The sequence below is a fragment of the Chelon labrosus genome, assembly GCF_963514085.1.
Source record: "Chelon labrosus genome assembly, chromosome: 10".
Classification (NCBI taxonomy): domain Eukaryota; kingdom Metazoa; phylum Chordata; class Actinopteri; order Mugiliformes; family Mugilidae; genus Chelon; species Chelon labrosus.
In genome coordinates, this window is record NC_140360.1 from 8,966,547 (window position 1) to 8,987,083 (window position 20,537).

Here is a 20,537-nt window from a genome sequence, read left to right on the forward strand (position 1 = left end):
CCGACAGGTGAGCGGGCAGGTACATTCAATACAAGTTACGTATAATCCAAGATGGCGGCTATTTCTTCCTCGTTAACAGTCAATACCGTTACCTGTTGGAGTTGATTGTAGCACATCCAAGGAACAGCGACAGGCTAAGAAGTTGTTTGACATAGTGGACACAATGAAAATTACAAGTGGTTTACTTCAGGGTGACAAAGAACAGTTCCTAAGTGCCAATACAGACGTTTAGAGGTTAGAGGTTTGTCTAATCAGTGTTGTTGTTAGAAATTTATGACAAAGTAGTTGTGATGCAAATGTTTGCACAAATTTACATGGAATATCCACATCATATTTGGACATAGGCTATGCCACATTTTCTCATCACCTGCACTACATTGGGCAAGGTTTCCTAGATAAATAAATAATAAGTAAATACATAAATACGCTTATTTTAAGGTAAAGGATGACCTGACAATACAGCTCAAAAAGAGAGAGGCCACGAGAATTTGACAGCGCAATAATATCACTAATGATTCCTAGATTTGTGAAAAGCTTTAAAAGTAATTACGTCTAAACTTAATCTCTTAAAAGAGATTAAGAGATAGCCTATCACTGCAACACTGTGAGATTTTGAAAACATGAAGGGATCATTGGATTTAATAATTAACGAAGTTAAGATGTTATGCACCAAGCGCGTAAACATGCACAGCAGCGCTCCTTACTGTTCTCATTCAAGGGAAACCATCAATACACTGTAACAACCCAGATTTCTGTGCTTTCTATTTTTAGCTATGAAGTTCGCGAGATCCCACAGGGAAATAAGAGGCTGGTGTTCTGCCTGTTGTAATGTAATCAGTGGTCACATTCCTCTCGGCCACGTCATGTTTCTTTGGTGGATTACATTTTAACATGGTGCACTTGTGGTATCTTGCTGACACTGGTTATTTAATCACTGCTGTGTTTTACAGTGAGGGTAAACCGAGTAGAGGCAGGAGGCAGGAGGAGAAAAAGTTCCGCAGTCACTGCTCCACCGGTAGCCAGAGAGATATTATAAACATGTGAATATAGATGTGACCACTAATGTTCAGGACTTGTTTTGTCTTTTAGGTGTTGCGGATGAATCCAATCTGGTGCCGCGAACAGATGGATGCACTCATCCTGCAGTACAACCAACTATTTAATAAATACCTGAAACAAGAATTGAAGGCAGCACAGGAAGAAAACAGACGACTGAAGGATAAACCAAACTTCAGGTTTGACTCAATTAAGGATTAAATGCTGTTGTTCTTACAGACAAATTGAGCTGGGAAGACCCCCTTCTTTTGGTTTTCATAAAGGTCATATATGGATAGAGGATACCCACTTTGTCTTCTATTCTGTGTCCTTTTATGATTTGGTGAAGCAGATAAAGTGCCAAAGCGTTTTCCGTCCATGTGTGCGGACTGCTGCTGCATAGTTGAGTGCAGTTGAAATCCTGATGGAGAAAACTATTAAGTACCTCACTGGAATAACACCATAAGAGGCTGTTTGTTTCTTAACGGATGGATTCAGAGACTGCGCCTTCGACAATGTCATGGCGTTTTAGGAAAGCTTAAACAAGGAGATTCTCACTGACAGGAAGTTTCTTGTGAGGGAACAACCTGAAAACATCAGAGCCCACATTTGACAAAACTGTCTGCTTTCGAGTGGTCAGTCAGTTTTACTGGCACTAAACGCTGTCGTCCCCATCAGCGAAGGTTGGTCTCCTGGATGATATTGTATCAGTTTGCGCAGATTTCTACAATATTAAGGGCGGTATGTGAAACATTATGCTCTTCATAACATCCTGTGCCTTATTATTACTTTTCAAGCCCAATTACAGTATAAAATGTTGTGTTTTTGCACATTTTCCACTGGACTGTTGTGGAGGTTTATGTCAGGTTATGACAGTATTGTGCAAGATAACTCTGTAGCATTCATATTTTGGGGGTGGTTTATGACATTTGCCTCACCACCTCTTTCTGATAAAGAAAACAGAGAGGACGCTGTATTCGCTAGTACATTCTTTATTGGATGGTGCAACAACCAGCAGTGTATGACATAGATGGATACATATCTTAGTAAGTGGTCATCACCTGGGAAGAAAAAAAAAAAGAAAAGCATTAAGATAATTATTTTAAGTGGCTCCTGTAAAAAATAGTGAGAATCTGTCTACACCCTGGTTATGTTTTACACTGTCTACATTTCTGAGCTTATAGATAGCTGCCATTTTTAAACAATATTAATTTAAAAGTTAAAATGGTGATTCAAATAAAATAATTTCTCTCGTTAGAAGTAGGCACAGAAATTGGCTGCCCATTGGTAGTTTAATCTCTTTCAATCTCCAGAGAGAGAAAACCAAAAATAAAGTAAATAAAAATGTATCTTATTCATCATGAGATCGTATTCCACTTACATTGTTCACCCAGTCAATGTAAGCGCTGACTCTGGTGAAGACAGAGGGCTTCTTGGCGTAGTTGCAGCCAGCGCTTGAGCCAAAGCTCACGATTCCGTAAACGTCCCAGGAGCCGTCGGCGGTCTGGCAGTTCAGAGGACCGCCGGAGTCTCCCTAAAGGACGACAGAGACAAATATGGTATAGGTCAAAACTGGAAATATAAGTGTGAGGCGGGGATTTGGTTTGTTAAATGAAGTTAACGTGGCTCACGTTGCAGCTAGCCAGCTGTCCATCTCCTCCAGCGCAGACCATGTCGGTGGTGACCAGATTGCCCCACCAGTCTTGCCTGCTGCAGGTGGAGTGACCAACCACGGGGAGGAGAGCCTGCTGCAGGATGTCAGCAATGGGGCCTCCAGCTTTAGAAGAGAACAAGGCATTCAGATTTAAGTCAAGAACACTGTATTCAAGGCTAAGTAACTGCTAGTACCAGGTCTTCGCTTCACTTCAGGTAGAATTTCTGGTAGATCAAGAAGTTTTTTAGGGGTTGATGTGTAATTTTGGCTATGATACTGTGAAATTTTCATCCAGGGTTTAGCTGTAATATCTTAAAATACTGTATGTATGTTGGAAATTACTGGGAAATCAGTGACAGTTTAAAGTCATAGAGCTATGAGGCAAAGGTGAAAACCAAGACTAAGAGTGAAACTCAATAAAACCAGTTTAGTCCTGTTCAAATTAATGGCCAGTGATATTAAGTTGATCATTAAACTTTGGATTCCTGTGTAAAGCAAAGCTCTCCTGTATTTGAAAATTGAGAGAATGTGGGGTTGGGGTAGCGCTGAGAAAGACTACACCTGGACCGCCGTGTTAACAGAAATTCCTCAGGAACACTGATTAAATATTGAAGATATGTTCACAGTTACTGGAACTCCTTTTATTTAGCTAACTTACTCCAGAGACGTCCCCAGCCGGTGACGTAGCAGGGAGCATTGTGAGCCAGGACCACACCAGAGTCGGGAAGACAGGCAGCCGTGATGGAGTCAGAGAAGGTGACGGGAGTAGACAGCTTGATCAGAGCAATGTCGTTACTGGAGAGGGAAGACATTTGGAAAAAAAAAACACATTTGGCACATTTAGAAACACACTTAGAAACAGATAGTCACAGCAGCATAATATCCAGCCGACACATTGTGACCCACCGGATTCTGGAAGAGTCCCATTTCTCGTGGACAATGATCTTCTCGGGGGTGATGGCCAAGGAGCCAGCCTCGTTGGAGGTCTTCAGGTTGTGCTTTCCCAGGTAGACCCTGTAGGTGCGGCTTCTGCTCGACCACGACAATCACAGAGAACGGCATCAGTCTGAGATCTAATGAGGACTTATTTTACTGGAACAGGTTAGGGCTGAGTTAAAGCAAGGTTTAAGGTGAAATGTGATTGCAGCAACTGCAGTTAAAAGTTAAACAAAGTAATGAGATATAATTAAAAAATGTCTGACTGTAGATGAAATAAATTATTAACAGAAAACTAGAAAATCTAACTTCAAGTACTGCAAATTAACAAGTATCAAAACAGCTACCATTATATTATACCATTACACTAGCATGTGACTACTACTATTAACATAACACTCAATGTTTTTTCTTTAACTATTTCTTTGACCTCTGTTCTGCCTCTGTTACCCAGCTCGATAATACGACTTATCTGTGTTTTGTTTGCTTACCCGATGCAGTGAGCAGCAGTCAGGACCCACTGGTTGGAGATCAGAGTGCCACCGCAGGTGTGGTAGAAGGTGCTACCACTCAGGTACTGCAGAGACACCTGAGGACCACAAATGACAACAACACATGAATGTTTTATGATCCGAGGAAGACCTGGAGTTTTAATTGGCATGTTCGAAATGTGCATACCTGCCAGGGCCAGCTGTGCGCGCGGACATTTTCTCCGCCAACCACCCTGGTGATGATGGGGGTGTAGGTGGGCAGGCCGCACCCGTAGGCTGAGAGACAATAGTGGAAAAGATGCAGATTTACAATGGTGTCTCAAACATCTAATTTATCTGAGGTACTTTTTCTTAAGCTTACCGCCAGCAACAAACAAAGCCAAGATCACGAACTTCATTGTGACTGTCTTCAACAGGGCCCCAGAGAGGCTTGTTCCTCCTTATATAGTGCGCTGAGCAGGCAGACTTCTTTACAGATCTCCGGTTGGTTGCTTAACATTTACCCCGAGCACGGCCAGGAAAAGTTGATGGAAAAAATAAATCAGCCTTGGAGATAAGTAACCACAGATATCCCCAAATAAACGTTATCTCCCCACCTCTGTGTGAACCACGCAGATGCCTCCTGAGTTTGGTACGGCCTTTTAATTTGAAGTTCTAGGTTTATGTATCTGTTTAAAAGTGGCCAATCTAAATGTAATAATACAACAATTGTTGTATCAAAGAAAATAGGAGTATTTTCCCATTTTTATATGTGAAACTACACAATTTCACTTCACACACATGCAAATAAATCTGGTTTTGTATGTCAAAAGGGTCATAAGAAGTGTATTTAAAAGTCATATATACATATACATATGCATAAGCTTGTATATTTTATTTTAAATATCTTACACCTATATTTATTTTTACTAGTGGTTTTCAAGAGTGTTTTTTATGTGCATGTGTGATTCCCTGTGCATTTGCAATGCATGTAAGGGCCTTGCATTTAAGCTCTGAGATCGGTTAACAGCATTATTAGTTATGTGCATCAGTTTGTGACAGAGAGCATGTTGAAGGAACAGGTGGAGATCGAGTCCTCCAAGTTTTCCTTTGTAAATGTCATTTGTATGCTAGAAAAAGCCGAGTTATTTGTGGCTTCTAAACCGATAATACAGGACCTGGACTTTTGCAACTGTGATATTACTTACTTACGTAATCCTCTTCGTTCCCTGTGGAACTTAAGGCTGCGACTATCTGCTTCTATTTGGTCCTACCCTGTGCAGCATGCTGTACTTCGCCCCACGATAAGTTTGCCGTTTTCAGTTCTGAGGCCACAGTTCTCTGCCAGATGGTTTTTGGCCTCCCTTGTTTCCTCTTGGTTTCATTGGAGATCTTTTCTGGCCAAAAGATGCGACATATCTTCCAGAGACACCCATTGGAACTGTGATATCGCTCAGGGTTTATTGCTTATAAAAAGCATTGATCTTCTGAATTGTTCAAACTTTATTTCTGGGGAATAAAAGCAAAAAGCTGGCATCAATGAAAAGTCAGTAGTCCAAGCTGTGGCAATATTTTAGAAAAAAAAGACAGGATGGCTCAATGGAGAACAACCGATTAGCCACAACATAAAGAATACTGGCAGGAGAATTAAATAACGTTGATCATCTTGTGACAATTTAATGTTCTGCTGGGAAACATTTGGACGTGGCATTCATGTGGATGTTACTTAGACATGTAGCACCCACCTAGACCAGACCAGGCACCCCCGCCCCATAGCAATGACAGTCCTTGATGGCAGCAGCCATCCCCAGCAGGATGCAGCCTGACACAGACACACACGCAAAAATGGTTTAACTCAAAAAACATGAAGAACAGCAAAAGGCGTTGACCTGGCCTCCAAATTCACTAGATCCCAAACTGATCAAGTGTTTGTGGGATGATCCACAGATGATCCTTCGTCACAACCCATAGGACCCAAAGGCCCCCCACTAAAAACATTCTGTTACCAGACACCACAGGACACCCTCTGAAGGCCCATGTCCATTCTCTGATGAGTTGCAACTGTTTTGAAGGCACAAGGGAGACCTACACAATACTAGGAGGTGTTGATATATTCCTGATTGGTAAGTAATTTCAGTACCATACTCCTACTATAATTCATTGGTTAATTTTACTAGTACAGTCATCTGTGTCATTCTGTGGAAACCTTCAGCTGCTGGAGTACTCAGTATTTCTCTTAGATTTGTGCTTCTGATGATAAAACTTTAATTCCACTGATGTGTTCAACAACCAGGTTTAAAAACTCAAAAGCACTTTGGCCTTGGCCTAGTTTGCTAAATTCGTGTCCAGTGTTGATGTCCACGTAGCTCCACCCCAAGATTAAGATTAAGTCAAAGGGACAATTTTGGAAAGTTTTGTAGGTTACATAACGCTGCTAAAGGTATAAATATGTCAGATGCCAACTGCACGCCCTGGAGATACAGACACGATGAAGTTTGTGGTCCTTGCTCTGTTTGTCGCCGGCGGTAAGAACCTTTTTGTTACTAATAACATCACAGAGCCGTTACAGCCACGTGTCTCGGTTCACTTGGTATTTTGGCGTTTCTACAAAGTGCATGCACGTTGACGGCCGCGTGACATCCTCTGCAATTATGTCTCCTCAGCCTATGGGTGCGGCACGCCCACCTTCACCCCTTTGGTGTCCAGGGTGGTTGGAGGAATTGATGCAAGGGCTCACAGCTGGCCTTGGCAGGTAACAAAATAAAAAAATAATAATAATAATGCCAGAAAAATAGACTTCTAATCTTATTATTCTGATAAACGACACCATCCCGTAAATAGAAAGGCAATAATAAAACAAAGAAATAATCAAACTTATTAATAATTGATCGCGTTCTTCTGCTTGTTTCAGATCTCCCTGCAGTACAACAAGGACGGTGAGTGGAGACACACCTGCGGAGGCACTCTGATCTCCAACGAGTGGGTCCTCACTGCTGCTCACTGTATCAGGTAAAAAAGAAATTGCCATTCCTCCATGCAGCACTCACACAAATACCTGTATTAGCAATCAGATCAGTAATATGGTCTATGCTGTCTTCCCAAATAGATGCCAATACATATACATTTGATTCAATAAAGTTCCTATAATTAACTATACAAGAAATAATTCAACCGATTATGTTCATCCACCGGCACATGTCACTTTTATTAGGACTCAGCAGTGGATTCCACTTAAAATAAGATCCTTGAGCTAACATATAACTGCTTCATATTCTCCTGTGTCTCCCTGCGACAGTAACTTGGAGTACAGAGTGGCCCTCGGAGAGCACAGCCTGCTGCAGAACGAGGCGGGCGTCGTGTACATCAGCCCTTCCAACATCATCGTGCACGAGTTGTGGAACTCCTATTTCATCCGGTAAAACGTTACCTCTCACTACGAATAACAGCCGTGCAGCGAGAGGTGCGGACGCCTTTCCCACAGAAGGGTGACACTAAACATGCATGTGTTTCTTCTCCAGTAATGACATCGCCCTGATCAAACTGCAGACCCCAGTTGCGTTCTCTGACACCATCCAGCCTGCCTGCATTCCCGCCGCCGGCCTCATCCTCCCCCATGACTCGCCCTGCTTCGTCACTGGGTGGGGTCGCGTCTACAGTGAGTGGCCAGTTAATTTCTTTACTTGTATTTTCAAAGGACAGAGAGAGTTTGTCATCATATAGGGGGTATATAGTATTATCTTAGTATTATTTTTTTTTTATTATTTAAACACAACATGTATAAATACACTAATCAGCCACAACATTATGACCAGAAGAAGTAAATAATACTGACCATCATGTGATAATTCAATGTTCTGCTGGGAAACTTTTGGACCTGGCATTCATGTGGAGGTTACTTAGACATGAAGCACCCACCTAGACCAGACCAGGCACCCCCACCCCATAGCAAGCACACATAGGCAAACCAGGCACACAAAACTGGTTTAGGAACAACTCAAAAAACATGAAAAACAGCACAAGGTGGTGACCGGACCTCCAAATTCACTAGATCCCAAACTGATCAAGTATCAGTGGGATGTACTGGAACAAGCCTGACTAGAAACGGGGATGGGGCTATTTGTTTTACACGTTAACCTCCAGGTCAGCAGGTAAATGGAAAATGTCGTCACACACTGCATGTCTTGTCAAGATGTGGTTTGTCACCGGTCCTTACCTTACCGGTGCATACGCTTCTCCTCCACACAGCCGGAGGCCCCATCGCTGACATCCTGCAGCAGGCTCTTCTGCCCGTGGTGGACCATGCTACCTGCACAAAGTATGACTGGTGGGGCTCTCAGGTGAAGGACACCATGGTCTGCGCAGGTGGAGACGGAGTTGTGTCCGGTTGCAACGTGAGTCTAAAATAATGAATGACACATTGTTGTAAAGAATCACACAGAATACTGCTGCACCAATACTTTCTGTCACCAGTGAACTGGAAATATAAGTTACACTCGTGTTTCCTCAACGTGCAGATTTGCCATATGAGATTCATGTTTCATTCAGTACTTGCTGTGGACAAAAAGATTTCACAAAATCCCCCCACAAAACTATAATTGATGTGAACAAAACTAAATATTTATTCCATCTTTTCAGAGGTGAATAGAAAGTGTTTTTTTGTCAGTCTTAGCATTACATAGCTAAATATCTGTTGTTTTTATAAAATTATTCAGACAAAAAAGGAAATTTGAACAACAAAAATAATAATTAATCTTAATACTTTAACTGAGATTCACCTTCTGAAAACTGATCTGATCTTATTTAGTTGTGAATGTAAGTATTTCAGAGGAACAGTGTGAGTTAAAAGGTGTAAGAGAAATGTCAAGCAGTCTCTGTAAAGTAACACGTGTCATTCGAGGTCACAAAGTCACTCTCAAGTGTGGAATTTGCACACCGATCATATGTTTTCTCTCACGTGACGCAGGGAGACTCCGGCGGTCCTCTGAACTGCCAGAGCGCTGGCGGCGCCTGGGAGGTTCACGGCATCGTCAGCTTCGGCTCCGGGATCAGCTGCAACTACCCCAAGAAGCCCACCGTCTTCACCAGGGTCAGCGCCTACATCGACTGGATCAACTCCGTAAGTTCCCTGACCTCCAACTAGTATCTTGTCATTTTTGTATTTTTTCTGATTTCACTCTTCATGTTATGTCTCTATGATCTCTTCCACAGAAATTGGTGGCCTACTGAGAGAAAGGACGTTTGGAATCAAAGCCATTAAATGTACTACGTAGTGCTACTGTAGTATGTATTTAAAAATAAAGAAATATGCAACAATAAATAAATGTAACAGCTTTAATTGCAGTTTTCCAATAAAGAAAAGAGCAATAAACTGAATCTCAAGCCTGAAGAGTGACTTTTATTCTAATATATCAACTATTAAGTTTGATCAGTGATACTTTAATAGCGGTACAGAGACCAATGAGAACACTGATGGGAAAATGCTATCACCAACCACCCGCTGCCATGTCTCCAGCTTGTGTTTGACTTTCTACATGTGCAGACCAGGTTTTCCCAGAATGGTTTATACACAGAACAGAAGTTCCTATCGTACAGTATAAATACGAGGCTGCTTTTTTAGCAAGCCACTAAACACACTTACTCACACATCTTCAGTCATGAGGAGGCTGCTGGTTCTCGCTGTTGTGGTAGCAACTGGTAAGAGACTTTGAATTTTCTCACGTGTTGTAGTCTGGATAAAAACTCATTTGTTGCAGAATGAACCAGACGGCTTGTCTAGTAAAATCCCATAAAGAGCGCTCACAATCACATGTAGTGTGAATTAAATAAATGTTTTTTTGTTTCTCTGTGTCTTCATGTGTCTTAAAAACTGCCCTCATATTGCATGTTGCATGCATTAATAACATAGGAGGGAATGGGAAAATGTTGTTTCTGACGTAACTAACCATGTGCCAGCGTACGGGTGTGGCCTTCCCACCTTCCCTCCCGTGCTGAGCAGGGTGGTGGCCGGACAGGACGTCAGGCCTCACAGCTGGCCCTGGCAGGTAACTGAATCTGCTCTAAATGTGTGAAACCACAACAGCACAAACTCTATATTTTCTATTTACACCACTGAGGCAGCTGCGCATTTACGACGTGTATTTCGGGAATGAATGTAATCCTCCGACTCTGCACAGGTCTCGCTCCAGTCGGACAGCAGTGGGCGCTGGAGCCACGTGTGTGGAGGCACCCTCATTAACTCTGAATGGGTCCTGTCGGCTGCGCACTGCATCAGGTTAGTTCAACTCAACAGTAAGGACATGGTGTCTGTACAATTAAAGTGACAGTACATCAGGTTCTCACAGGTTGGAACATTTATTTATAAGCTTACAAACTTGTGAACTAGCGATTCCAGCGAACAGCATAATGTTTTCCTTTATCGATCCCTCATGGGATCCTCTGTTTCGCACCCGTCCATTCCATCACACAGAAGTATGTACACTCAGAGCTGTGTGAGCTGCCCCTTGAGCAGCACCCTGGTGACCACTTGCACGAGAAATCTCAGCCAGAGACATGGGGGGAATGTGAACCAGTGACCCAGCCGTCCCACATCTGCTTCTGTAACGATTTCTCCGTGGTTTTATGTTTAATCTGTGCAGAGTTTCTATGTTCTTCCTAGTCTTGCATGGCGGCTCCGCTTTCCTCGCACTTTCCATAGACATTCATGTCAGGCTAACTGGGTGATTCTAAGGGCCTGTTCAGACCTTGCATTAAGATCCCATCTGGGCGGTGTGAACACCCCCAGGATGCACTGAGGGATCCGATCTTGCATGTAAATGCATTCCTTTGGTAGTGTGAACGCAATGAGACCCAAAGTTGGCCATAGGTGTGCATGTGAGTGCGAATGGTTGTTTGTCTTTCTGTGTTAATCGACTGGTGATGACCTGTCCAAGGTGTGCCCCTAATCTTGCCCAATGATAGATGGGATAGTGACACTCAAGAGGATAATACCTAACTACTGAACACGTTAACTCATTATTTTGTGGTGAATCAGCAGCAATGACTTATGCACACAGTCACAGTCAAGTGGTGTGAGCAGAAAAGTAAGTGTACATGTATTAATGCACACATGTACACTTCCTTTTCTGCTCACACCACTTTACTTAAATCCAGACTTTTTATAATTTTTTTGTAAATTTTATATTGTTCTTACTTCTTACTTCCTGGTATGAGTGAGCATTCGTGGCAATAAATACGTTTCTGATTTATGACTACACAGAGTCCAAAAAAAAAATGCTGTGTGCTGTGTGACATCACCCTTCAAAGCCAGATAAAATAGCTTGGTCTCCCAAACAACCGTGCATTACCCCCGCGTGACTGCAGTCCGCCGTCGGCCTAATCACAGTTTTGTACACACAGGCAGAAGGGTCAATAACACTATCTAAACCTCCAAGCCAACACCATGTCAACTGCCTTCCCGTAGTGACCGCTACAGCTACAGAGTGGAGCTGGGCAAACACGACCTGCAGGCGAACGACGAGGGCTCGATAACTCGGGGGGCGGCTGTAACCGTCAAGCATGAGAACTACAACACCCTGCTCAGCCGGTAACAGCAACAGCTCAATATCACCTCATGACTTCAAGTAAACATCAAAATCAGCAGGTTACCACGTTTAAGAGGTGTAGCAGTGATAAGTTAACTGGTATTTTTTGAAATAGGTCAGCCAGACATGAACATAACATGCTTTTTTGTCTTTACTTCCTGTTGCAGTAACGACATCGCCCTGATAAAGCTGTCTTCCCCCGTGGCCTTCTCTGACACAGTGATGCCCGCTTGCCTTCCAGACCAGGGGGTCATCCTGCCACACGGAGCCCCATGCTACGTCACCGGCTGGGGTCGACTATCCAGTGAGTCAACGCAGCTCTGCGCAACAAATCGCTGCATCCTTACTCCGAAAGCTAATTAAATCTTTACAGTTGGTGCATTTTTTAATCAGGCTTCTTTTGGACACCTTGCCGAGCAAAGGTAGAATATTTATCAACCAAGATGAAGCGAGGGAAACTAAACTTGTTGGGTGGAGTTGCCTCAGTTTTCAGTATTTGGGATTTACCGTGACCTGGATGACTGAGAACCGTCACAGACATTTCTCAACAGTTAGTTCAGTCAGGACCGCTTTAGTCAAAGAAACATATCCTTGGCGGTATGGCTCCATTCTGGGAAAGTCCTGCCCTTCCACCAGCCTACATGGAAAGCTATTCATAGCCGTCTTCAATGAGATTTGCCAATGATACTTCAGCTGATATGAGCTGGTTTACAGATTAACTATCAGCTGATTTGGTCAAAAGACATATTCATCAACTAAACTCAAACAACGCCTAAGGTTGAGAATCAGCTGCTATCAGCTTTTTGGCTGATCCACCCATTTCTCCACATTCTCACTTGACTGAACACAAAACACCATTCACAATGGGGAACTAACACTATTAAGATATGCCTGGTTTATTCTGTCAGTAAAAAGCAAACACAAACCATGATTTATTATTGTCTGACTTTTGCTCAGTTTACGGCCTCTGCTCTGACCCCGAAGTAGTAAAATCTATTAGAAACTGTGTTTACAAACCCCTCTTATCAGCCACAGAGACAAGGTGAGCTCCCTCAAAAGTGAAGTCTTGTTTGTTCCTTACCCGAGTCAACCTGGCGTCTTCCCCACAGCCGGCGGTCCTCTGGCTGACATCCTGCAACAGGCTCTCCTGCCCGTGGTCGGCCACGATATCTGCTCCCAGTCCGACTGGTGGAGTGTCCTGGCTACAGAAAAGATGGTCTGTGCTGGAGGAGATGGCATCACTGCCGGCTGTAACGTAAGTTCATACGAGGAAGTGTTATTTATGATCTAGCAGTAGTTTAAATTCTAAGAAGAATAATTTACTGGTAGCCACATCTCTTACTAGTGTCCGTACTAAGTGTGCCGACCCACAGGGAGACTCCGGTGGCCCCCTGAATTGCCAGAACCCCGATGGTTCCTGGGACGTCCACGGCGTGGTGAGTTTCGGCTCCGGCGAGGGCTGCAACGTGTTCCAGAAGCCCACCGTCTTCACGCAAGTCAGCTCCTACATCAGCTGGATCAACACAGTGAGGATCAGTTTCATTTTGTCACGACCTTACAGGCACAAGACTCTGTGGAAACTTTCTGTATTTGTATTTTAATGGTGTTTTCTGTTGATTATTCTACAGGTTATGACAAACTACTGAAGAAGAGGAAGTTGATGATTCTCTCACCTTCAGCTTTCAGTGCAGGCGCTGCTATGAAAAAAAATAATGATTCACAGTAGAAATCGCAGCATGATACACTTAAAAAACACAAGACTTCATTAACAAATACTTCATTTTATTTCTCATTAAATATTCATGAGATACATTCAGAAATGTTTTTTTTTTTCCAAAACACAAACTACAATTATCATAGAAAAGTATATTTTCACAATACATATAAAATACAGATGTAATAAAAAACAACAACAAATGAAACTGAAAGACTGATCAATCCTAACATTATCAGTCATTTGATGAGGAGGAAGTCTAGTTCTAATTCAATACACTTTTCGTCTAAGGCAGCTAATACAGGTCGCTGGCTCTAGAATGAAAACGGAAACTCAACGAAATAGGCTCAGATCGGTCCTCAAAACCACAAAACACTGTTCAAGCCAACCAGCAACAGGTGGCGGTCATGCCTGTGCAAAGGAAAGGAAGAGTGGAGATGGTGGAATGGAAGCAGGGTATGCTCGGGCAACGGTGGAGAGATCTCCACGAGATGAAAAGGACTGTGGATAACGATGAGTTTGCTATGTTGCACATAACTAAGATTTGCTTTTTCACGGATTTATCTTCAGTGGTAGCTGCAGTAATGATAGAATCATGTGTACCGGTGTGTGTCTGCAAGTTCGCTTTGCAGCATCAGCATTTTGCAAACCCACTACGGAGCCGAGTTACATTAAATGTTGCGTTCCTTGCTTCCTCTTGCTAGTGTCGGCGCCTTCGCAACTCCAAGGGACGAGTGCATTTGCTTGGCTTTTGGCTATTTTTATAAATATAAAACAGCCTTCCTCCTGAACAGCGGACCACCTCCACCTTTTAATGTAAAACATTTTGACAGCACAGTTATAAAATAAGTTTAGTAGTTAACTATTTTTTTTCACGAGGTACAACGCTGATGTCTGCAGGACAGAACATAAGAAAAAAAATACAGAATTCATACGATGAGTGTTAACATTAAAAAACAAGTCAGATAAAAGTAGACTGAATTCCAATGACATCTAAGAAGTGATTCAATGACATTGCTGTCCAACAAAAGTCAAACAAACCTGTTAATATACTGACAATGATAGTGTTTCATACATTTAATTTCAGTCAAGCACAACCGGACGATGAATACCTAATGAAAAATATATTTTTGCTTATCGTCAGCACAAAAAGGGAAAATCTTAGTTGTGCAACTTCACAAACATTCAGCTGTTTACATCTAAACTAGTCCGGTCTAAAGAGGAAACGACAGTGTGCAAACCATTCCCCTGAATCCGGGAGCAGCCTTTTCTTCTCTTTCTGCTCATTCTCTGCATACTTTTCAGTAGAAAACAAGGCTGCATGTCAAGCTGCGGTCGAAGCAAGCCAGCGAGCAACAGTTGCTGCGATTATGGCACAGCTGCACAGTGAAAGAAGTCTTTCTGCTGGTCATCTCGGATAAAAACAAACTGCACAGACGACACTGCCGCCTTCACTACTCAACAGTGTTCACCATGGCTACAGGGCAAGGGCTTTCAGCTATTCACAAGTTCCTTCCAACGTGCTCTCACGTACTTCCTTCTGTTCCTGCCGTCTGCAAGAGTAGAAGCAACACCAAGCTGTAAGAGCAACATCAGAGCTCGCTCAGGTATAGTGACACAATGCCTTTAGAAGTGTTTCAGGAAGTGTTGTTCTGAGCATAAAAGGTCTTAACAGCACTTTACTGTGCACAACCGGAGGGCAAACCAAGTTAGTAATACTTAAAGATGCCAATAAACATGTCCTTGATCTTCCAGGAAAATTATTTCCTCCTCCTAGAAAGTAACTTCCCGTAAATCGTAACCGTGCTGCAGTACTGGGAAGAGTAAATATGACGTTCGCGCATTAAATTCAGATTTGCCCGTAAATGGCCGGAGTCTTGTGAGACATGAATGTTAACTGCAAGCACAAAATGGCTCAGGAGCTAAAACTGTCAGAAAGCTGCTAGCGAGTTTAGCATTTAGCAATTTCTTTGGTGGAATCTGAACCAGAGCTAAAAAGAAGGTAACAAACTGGACAACAACTCCAGTGACGTGCTCATTTTACTCTGCAGCTATATGCTAGCTGTAGCTTGGTGGCTGTTTGCCAAGCCGGAAATCATTTCAACATTTTTCAGCTAGCATCTATGCCACTTAGCGATCGCTGGTGCAAAAATCAAATCAAACCAGAATAGAAGTTCAGAAAACCGAAGTTTGGAGAGGAAAGACCCTATAGGCTCTATAACACAGCAGATTCTCTTACACACAAATGAAAACAAATTTAAACTCCAGTTTCCTGGTAACATGTCAGGAGTGACAATATTTTTTAAATGAATGAAGGAGACTATCTCTGTAGCATGATATGACATATTTGTCACACAACCTGAGTCACGGACTGATGGAGTCTGCATCTGGTATCGGCTGGCAGTACGAATCAAAAGCCTCCCACTGTGAAACACGGCCTAATCAGATATCAGGAATGTCACAAGATGAGTAAAAGGCACACAAACCCTCACTATAACCCCTCACTGACCTCTTGTTCCGTCAACTCACATGTACAGTCAGTGCACCGTGGAGGTTGGTTATATAAATGCGACAGTAAGGAAGGACCCAGCGACGACATCCATTACCCTCAGTCTGTATCTGTTCCAGATATCCATATCCAAATAACGGTTTCTCCTGTTCAGAGCTTTGGAGTTCTGTGGCATGTTGACGAATCAGACACATTATTCATTGTAAATATAAAAAGCGCCACTGAGAACGAGGAGTCATATTCAAGTCTCGGCTTGAAGACGGATCCAGATCCACAAAAAGGTTGATCACGGAGGGATTTCCAGGAATTTCAAAAGATTGTTTTTCAAACATGATCGGCCTAGCCTTAAATCGGAGCCACTTTATCGTCATACTGCGGCGGTGGGGTAAGCGGTTCAATACTGATTCCAGACGGTGGCAGAGAGTTGTCAGCGTTTTTCATGTGTAGCTTCTCCGACTTAATCCTGCGGATCTTGATGGGGAGGAGCTTGCGGTTATTTTTCCCCGGTCTACGATTTGATGCTTGACCGCTGGAAGCCGTGGCGGGCTGTGACACGGTAGTCACGACCTCTGGCCCCTCGTTCTCATACTGCACGCCGTCGACTTGGACCAGTTCGTCGTAGGAAGGCAGCTGGGAGGTGCTCGGGCGAAGGTTGCTCTGACGGACAGGGTACTGGCCGCTGCCGACTGCCTCTTCGTAGGTGGGGACGGCATAATGCTGGGCCTGCTCCTCAGCACTGGAGACGTTTACAGAAATAGATAAAAACGACACATGTGAATCACACATTAAGTAGAACAGTCATAGTGCATGTACTAAGAATAAGACAAATTATGGGTTGAAGGGAGGGGCCTCTGTGGATCATCCCACAGATACTTGATCAGTTTTGGATCTAGTGAATTTGGAGGCCAGGTCAACACCTTGTGCTGTTCTTCATGTTTTTTGTTAGTTGTTCCTAAACCATTTTAGTGTGTGTGTCTGTGTCAGGCTGCATCCTGCTGGGGATGGCTGCTGCCATCAAGTAGTGTCATTGCTATGGGGTGGGGGTGCCTGGTCTGGTCTAGGTGGGTGCTACATGTCTAAGTAACATCCACACAAATGAATGCCAGGTCCAAAAGTTTCCCAGCAGAACAATGAATTGTCACAAGATGGTCAATGTGATTCACTTCTCCTGTCAGTGGTTTTAATGTTATGCCTGATCGGTGTAACAACAACAAAAAAGTGATCTTGTAAAGAAAATGCATGAGGTTTAAAGGTTTAGCTGGAGAGTAGTGCACTCACGTTTCTCCTTCCTCCTGCTGCCTTGCTCCTCCTGCTCTTTGGTTCTGGCCTTCCTGGAGCCTCAGCTGCTCTCGCCGTTTGTTCCTCATTCCCAGACACAGGGACAGCAGCAGCATGACCACCCCAGAGCCCGCCAAGACAAAAGCCACAGAAGACGCTTTGTTCTTCCTGCCACCGTTAACGTTGTCTCCTTGTGAAGAAGTGCTGCCATTAATGGCTGCGTCTGCAGGCACCACGCTCCACACGATCATCACGACTCCGAGGGCTATAAGTCCAACCCCCAGAGCACACAGTGCATACTGGGAACCTGAGTTTGCACTGTTTTCACTGCTGTTGCCGCTGCTGTTGTTGTTGTTATTATTATTATTGCTGCTGCTTTGAGTCTCTTCGCTGCTAACGGGAGCTGGTGGTCCCTCCGCACTGGAACGCATCTCGTCAGTCCCTAAACTTCAGGCAGACCCGCTGCAGTGAGGTCAAAAACTGTAGAAAGACATGTAAAGTTAGACACAAATCAAGAACATACCAACAAACACTCATTTCTTAATACAAAATTTACCACAATTACAGATTTCTGTCTCTGTAACACTGACACCGAGAAGGCAGAACACGCTCCTTACTTCTCTGAGCCGTACCTGAAGTTGTGTGGCTCTCACCGCTCAGAGCTCTCCTCTTAAGAAATAAACGTCAGCTGCGAAGGTATTCTCGAACACAATGCTGCCGCTGCCCACACATTTGTTCTTCATAAAGAGCCCGAGCACATATTTCAGTGAAACTGCCCGACTGAAGTAAAAAAGAACAGAGGCTTCTGCGAATAGGTGCGCTGCATGGTAAAAAATTTACAGCTGGCTCGCCTTTCAAAGTCACAGGACTCGTCACTTATGTCAACACACTCAAAGGTCAGATAAGGACCACTATCGCCACAGTTAAAGAACGATATAAGTTTACAGTAGGACGTTTCCACCCTATCAATTACATAATCTAATACACACAACATTAAGTCCTTGAATGGCATTCTATTTAACAGTTAATGTGATTTTAGTTCAGAGTGAAATATTCTCTGAAACGCAACGGCATGACAAACGAGCATACTTTCACTTCTGCTGCATACTTAGAACATGCCACTGATCACGAGGAATCTGTGCATTAGAACATTTTTTTTAGAGAAGCTAGAAACTAGAAAGAAACTCAAAAGGAACTCGTGGAAAAGCGATCGACCTCTGTGGTACAAAAAGACGTGATATTATGGACCTATTTTAAACAGGCCACTTTCAGTCAAGTGCAACAAAGAAGTGGTGGGCATCTTTGCTTTTTTTTTTTCTTTTTTTTTTCAGGAAGTTGATCATGAATAACCTCAAAGCGTGGCTCAAAACAATGCCTGCCGGAAATCCCCGCAATTGATCAGTCTCTGGAGCCACTGGGACGTAATGGAGCAGCTGGACTGGCGGTAACAGGTTTTATGACGGAGGCCAGGCTAATTACGAATTACGCAACTTCAGTAGCCCTCACAGGCCAGAATTTACAGAGCAACTTGAACTCATCGTGATTTATATGTATGATCACCAAGGGAAATATAAGCAAAACCAGCCACATTTGGTAAATGTTTCTGGCTTATGTCAAAGGTGACACATCTTCTGAGAGTAGGCCTACTAGTGGTCAGGATATGTACAGTCAAAGCATACGTATACAGTATAAAGATTAGTGGAGGTGTCAGAGTGGTTCCTTATAGCTTATAAGTTGTGTCACATTGGTATAAATTATATTTTTGCATAAATATGCAGTACAAAATGGATCAAACTTGACTGATAAAAAAAATATAGCCTTGGGATATATAATCAATCTATCTATCTATCTATCTATCTATCTATCTATCCGAGTCTGTATGGATGAGCTCAGGAATGTCTTCCATGAAATGCCCCAGAAATTCCTTCTTCAAAAACCCCGAAACAGTCAGACAGTGCGCGTGCAGACATGCCCAGACCTGTTTTCGTTGTTTTTTTTTTGTTAGTAGGGAACTCTAAAGCAGAGATAACTCTATTTAGGACTAATTTAGGGACACCTCTGCCTCCTCACTAAAGAATGCATGACACAGAAATACCACAGCTGGGTGAACGTAATCCTCCAAGCTGGACAACACACTGCACATGCATGTTGAGCCATCCAGAAGTGGCAAGGATTTATGTGTGGATGTCACATGCTATGGACATGTTTAGGGGTCGTTATAGAGTCCAGCCTAAAGGTTAGATTTCACCACACACAGTACAGTAAGGCATTGACAGACCTTTCTCATTCTCAAAAAGGATATGCAATTAAGTATTGTGTGTGTGTGGTCTGGTGTGAGGATTTCACCAGTGTGTGAAAGAGTCGTGCATCTCCCTAAACACACCAGTGTTACATTTTCATCGTTTTTAGTCACATCTATTCTATAAATACAACTCAACATGTGGCACACGATCATATCTGGGTGTCCAGCTTGTTTTGAGTATTTGTAAACTCGCCCAAACAAACAAACAGACCACTGCCCGTTTTCGCCAACACAAACCGGGGATTACTTATTTGTATCTAGTCAGGTTCGTGATGAAACAAAACTTGCAATAAAAACATAACAAAAACTTCGCCTTTTGAGGAAGTTTCAGCCACATTTTCAGCGACACCGACTGAGTATATCGGCACAGCACCCACCTACCTTCGCATCATCTGACAAGAAGTTAAGTCTCCTTCAAAAGTCTTCTCAAAGCCGGAGATGGGCGCGGTGTTTAGTACCAAACTCAGCCGACGCAGGCGGAAGCGCGATGTGGCACGATTTGGTGACAAATTACGCTTTAGAGGACCAGGAACTTTCCTCTGAGACGGATGGGCCCGGCCAGAGACAAGAGTAGCCAGCAAGAGCAGCAGGCAGGCAGGAAGGAGGGGGCTCCAGCCGCGCTGCACTTCCAGTTTCATTAACCCTTTCGCTGACGAGTGGACGAGCAAGGGTGTAGGTTAGGAAGTGTTTCTGGTATGCTGCCTGCCTTATCGGCCGCAGTTGCAAAAGTCTGCAGTCCTACCCAGGGGCAGCTACTGGAAATCCTTAACAACGGGGAGGGACGATGCGCCACGATCAGTTGCACTATTTCCGTGCTGTCCCTTTATGAGAGCCTATCTGCGTAAAGTACCGGGAAATTACACTTGGACCGTAAAGATGTTTCGTATGACAGTTCAAATTTATCTTACCCGGAAAGATTTGGCCTCCACGTGTCATGTCACTTCATAAGAGACAGTAGTCAGCATTCAACAGGCCAATTCTGATTAATTCATTTCAGTTAAATGGCGCAAAATGCAATCTTAACATTAGTTATCCATCACTTTCCAAGAGCAGGGATAA

General features: G+C 43.3%; 4 protein-coding genes across 5 annotated transcripts; 2 read left to right on the top strand and 2 right to left on the bottom strand.

The window, feature by feature from the left end:
* Nucleotides 1-2,011: 2,011 nt before the first annotated feature.
* LOC311493922 (chymotrypsin-like elastase family member 2A) lies at nucleotides 2,012-4,526 on the bottom strand. The gene is made up of 8 exons (XM_084552744.1): nucleotides 4,478-4,526; nucleotides 4,304-4,392; nucleotides 4,117-4,214; nucleotides 3,596-3,718; nucleotides 3,348-3,484; nucleotides 2,667-2,812; nucleotides 2,417-2,569; nucleotides 2,012-2,096 (listed from the first exon to the last, which is right to left on the bottom strand). Exons 1-8 carry the CDS (start codon nucleotides 4,512-4,514, stop codon nucleotides 2,079-2,081), a joined length of 801 nt encoding a protein of 266 aa, XP_084408870.1. The 5' UTR covers nucleotides 4,515-4,526; the 3' UTR covers nucleotides 2,012-2,078.
* A 2,057-nt stretch (nucleotides 4,527-6,583) lies between these two features.
* Nucleotides 6,584-10,297, top strand: LOC311493958 (chymotrypsin-C-like; the record flags this gene model as incomplete). Its single annotated transcript, XM_084552780.1, has 8 exons — nucleotides 6,584-6,620; nucleotides 6,759-6,847; nucleotides 7,007-7,104; nucleotides 7,391-7,510; nucleotides 7,614-7,750; nucleotides 8,341-8,486; nucleotides 9,059-9,211; nucleotides 9,304-10,297. 8 exons carry the CDS (start codon nucleotides 6,584-6,586, stop codon nucleotides 9,319-9,321), a joined length of 798 nt encoding a protein of 265 aa, XP_084408906.1. The 3' UTR covers nucleotides 9,322-10,297.
* Nucleotides 9,739-13,321, top strand: LOC311493788 (chymotrypsin-like elastase family member 2A; the record flags this gene model as incomplete). Its single annotated transcript, XM_084552572.1, has 8 exons — nucleotides 9,739-9,789; nucleotides 10,048-10,136; nucleotides 10,269-10,366; nucleotides 11,555-11,677; nucleotides 11,843-11,979; nucleotides 12,785-12,930; nucleotides 13,049-13,201; nucleotides 13,304-13,321. Exons 1-8 carry the CDS (start codon nucleotides 9,750-9,752, stop codon nucleotides 13,319-13,321), a joined length of 804 nt encoding a protein of 267 aa, XP_084408698.1. The 5' UTR covers nucleotides 9,739-9,749.
* A 211-nt stretch (nucleotides 13,322-13,532) lies between these two features.
* Nucleotides 13,533-19,881, bottom strand: tmem51a (transmembrane protein 51a). 2 transcript variants are annotated; one of them, XM_084553893.1, is made up of 3 exons: nucleotides 19,860-19,881; nucleotides 17,177-17,656; nucleotides 13,533-16,634 (listed from the first exon to the last, which is right to left on the bottom strand). In XM_084553893.1, exons 2-3 carry the CDS (start codon nucleotides 17,605-17,607, stop codon nucleotides 16,244-16,246), a joined length of 822 nt encoding a protein of 273 aa, XP_084410019.1. In that variant the 5' UTR covers nucleotides 17,608-17,656; nucleotides 19,860-19,881; the 3' UTR covers nucleotides 13,533-16,243. The 2 variants fall into 2 exon arrangements, with proteins under 2 accessions (XP_084410019.1, XP_084410020.1); XM_084553894.1 differs by lacking the exon at nucleotides 19,860-19,881 and having other exon boundaries at nucleotides 17,177-17,824.
* Between the last annotated feature and the right edge of the window lie 656 nt (nucleotides 19,882-20,537).

What these genes read in the sequence shown, in the direction of transcription:
- LOC311493922 (XM_084552744.1), bottom strand. Translation starts at nt 4,514, where the DNA reads ATGAAGTTCGTGATCTTGGCTTTGTTTGTTGCTGGCG. An exon ending in CGCACAGCTGGCCCTGGCAG is followed by an intron (nt 4,215 to 4,303) that starts GTATGCACATTT and finishes TGTGGTCCTCAG; the next exon opens with GTGTCTCTGCAGTACCTGAG. An exon ending in GACAGCTGGCTAGCTGCAAC is followed by an intron (nt 2,570 to 2,666) that starts GTGAGCCACGTT and finishes GTCGTCCTTTAG; the next exon opens with GGAGACTCCGGCGGTCCTCT.
- tmem51a (XM_084553893.1), bottom strand. Translation starts at nt 17,607, where the DNA reads ATGCGTTCCAGTGCGGAGGGACCACCAGCTCCCGTTAGCAGCGAAGAG. An exon ending in CAGCAGGAGGAAGGAGAAAC is followed by an intron (nt 16,635 to 17,176) that starts GTGAGTGCACTA and finishes AAACGTCTCCAG; the next exon opens with TGCTGAGGAGCAGGCCCAGC.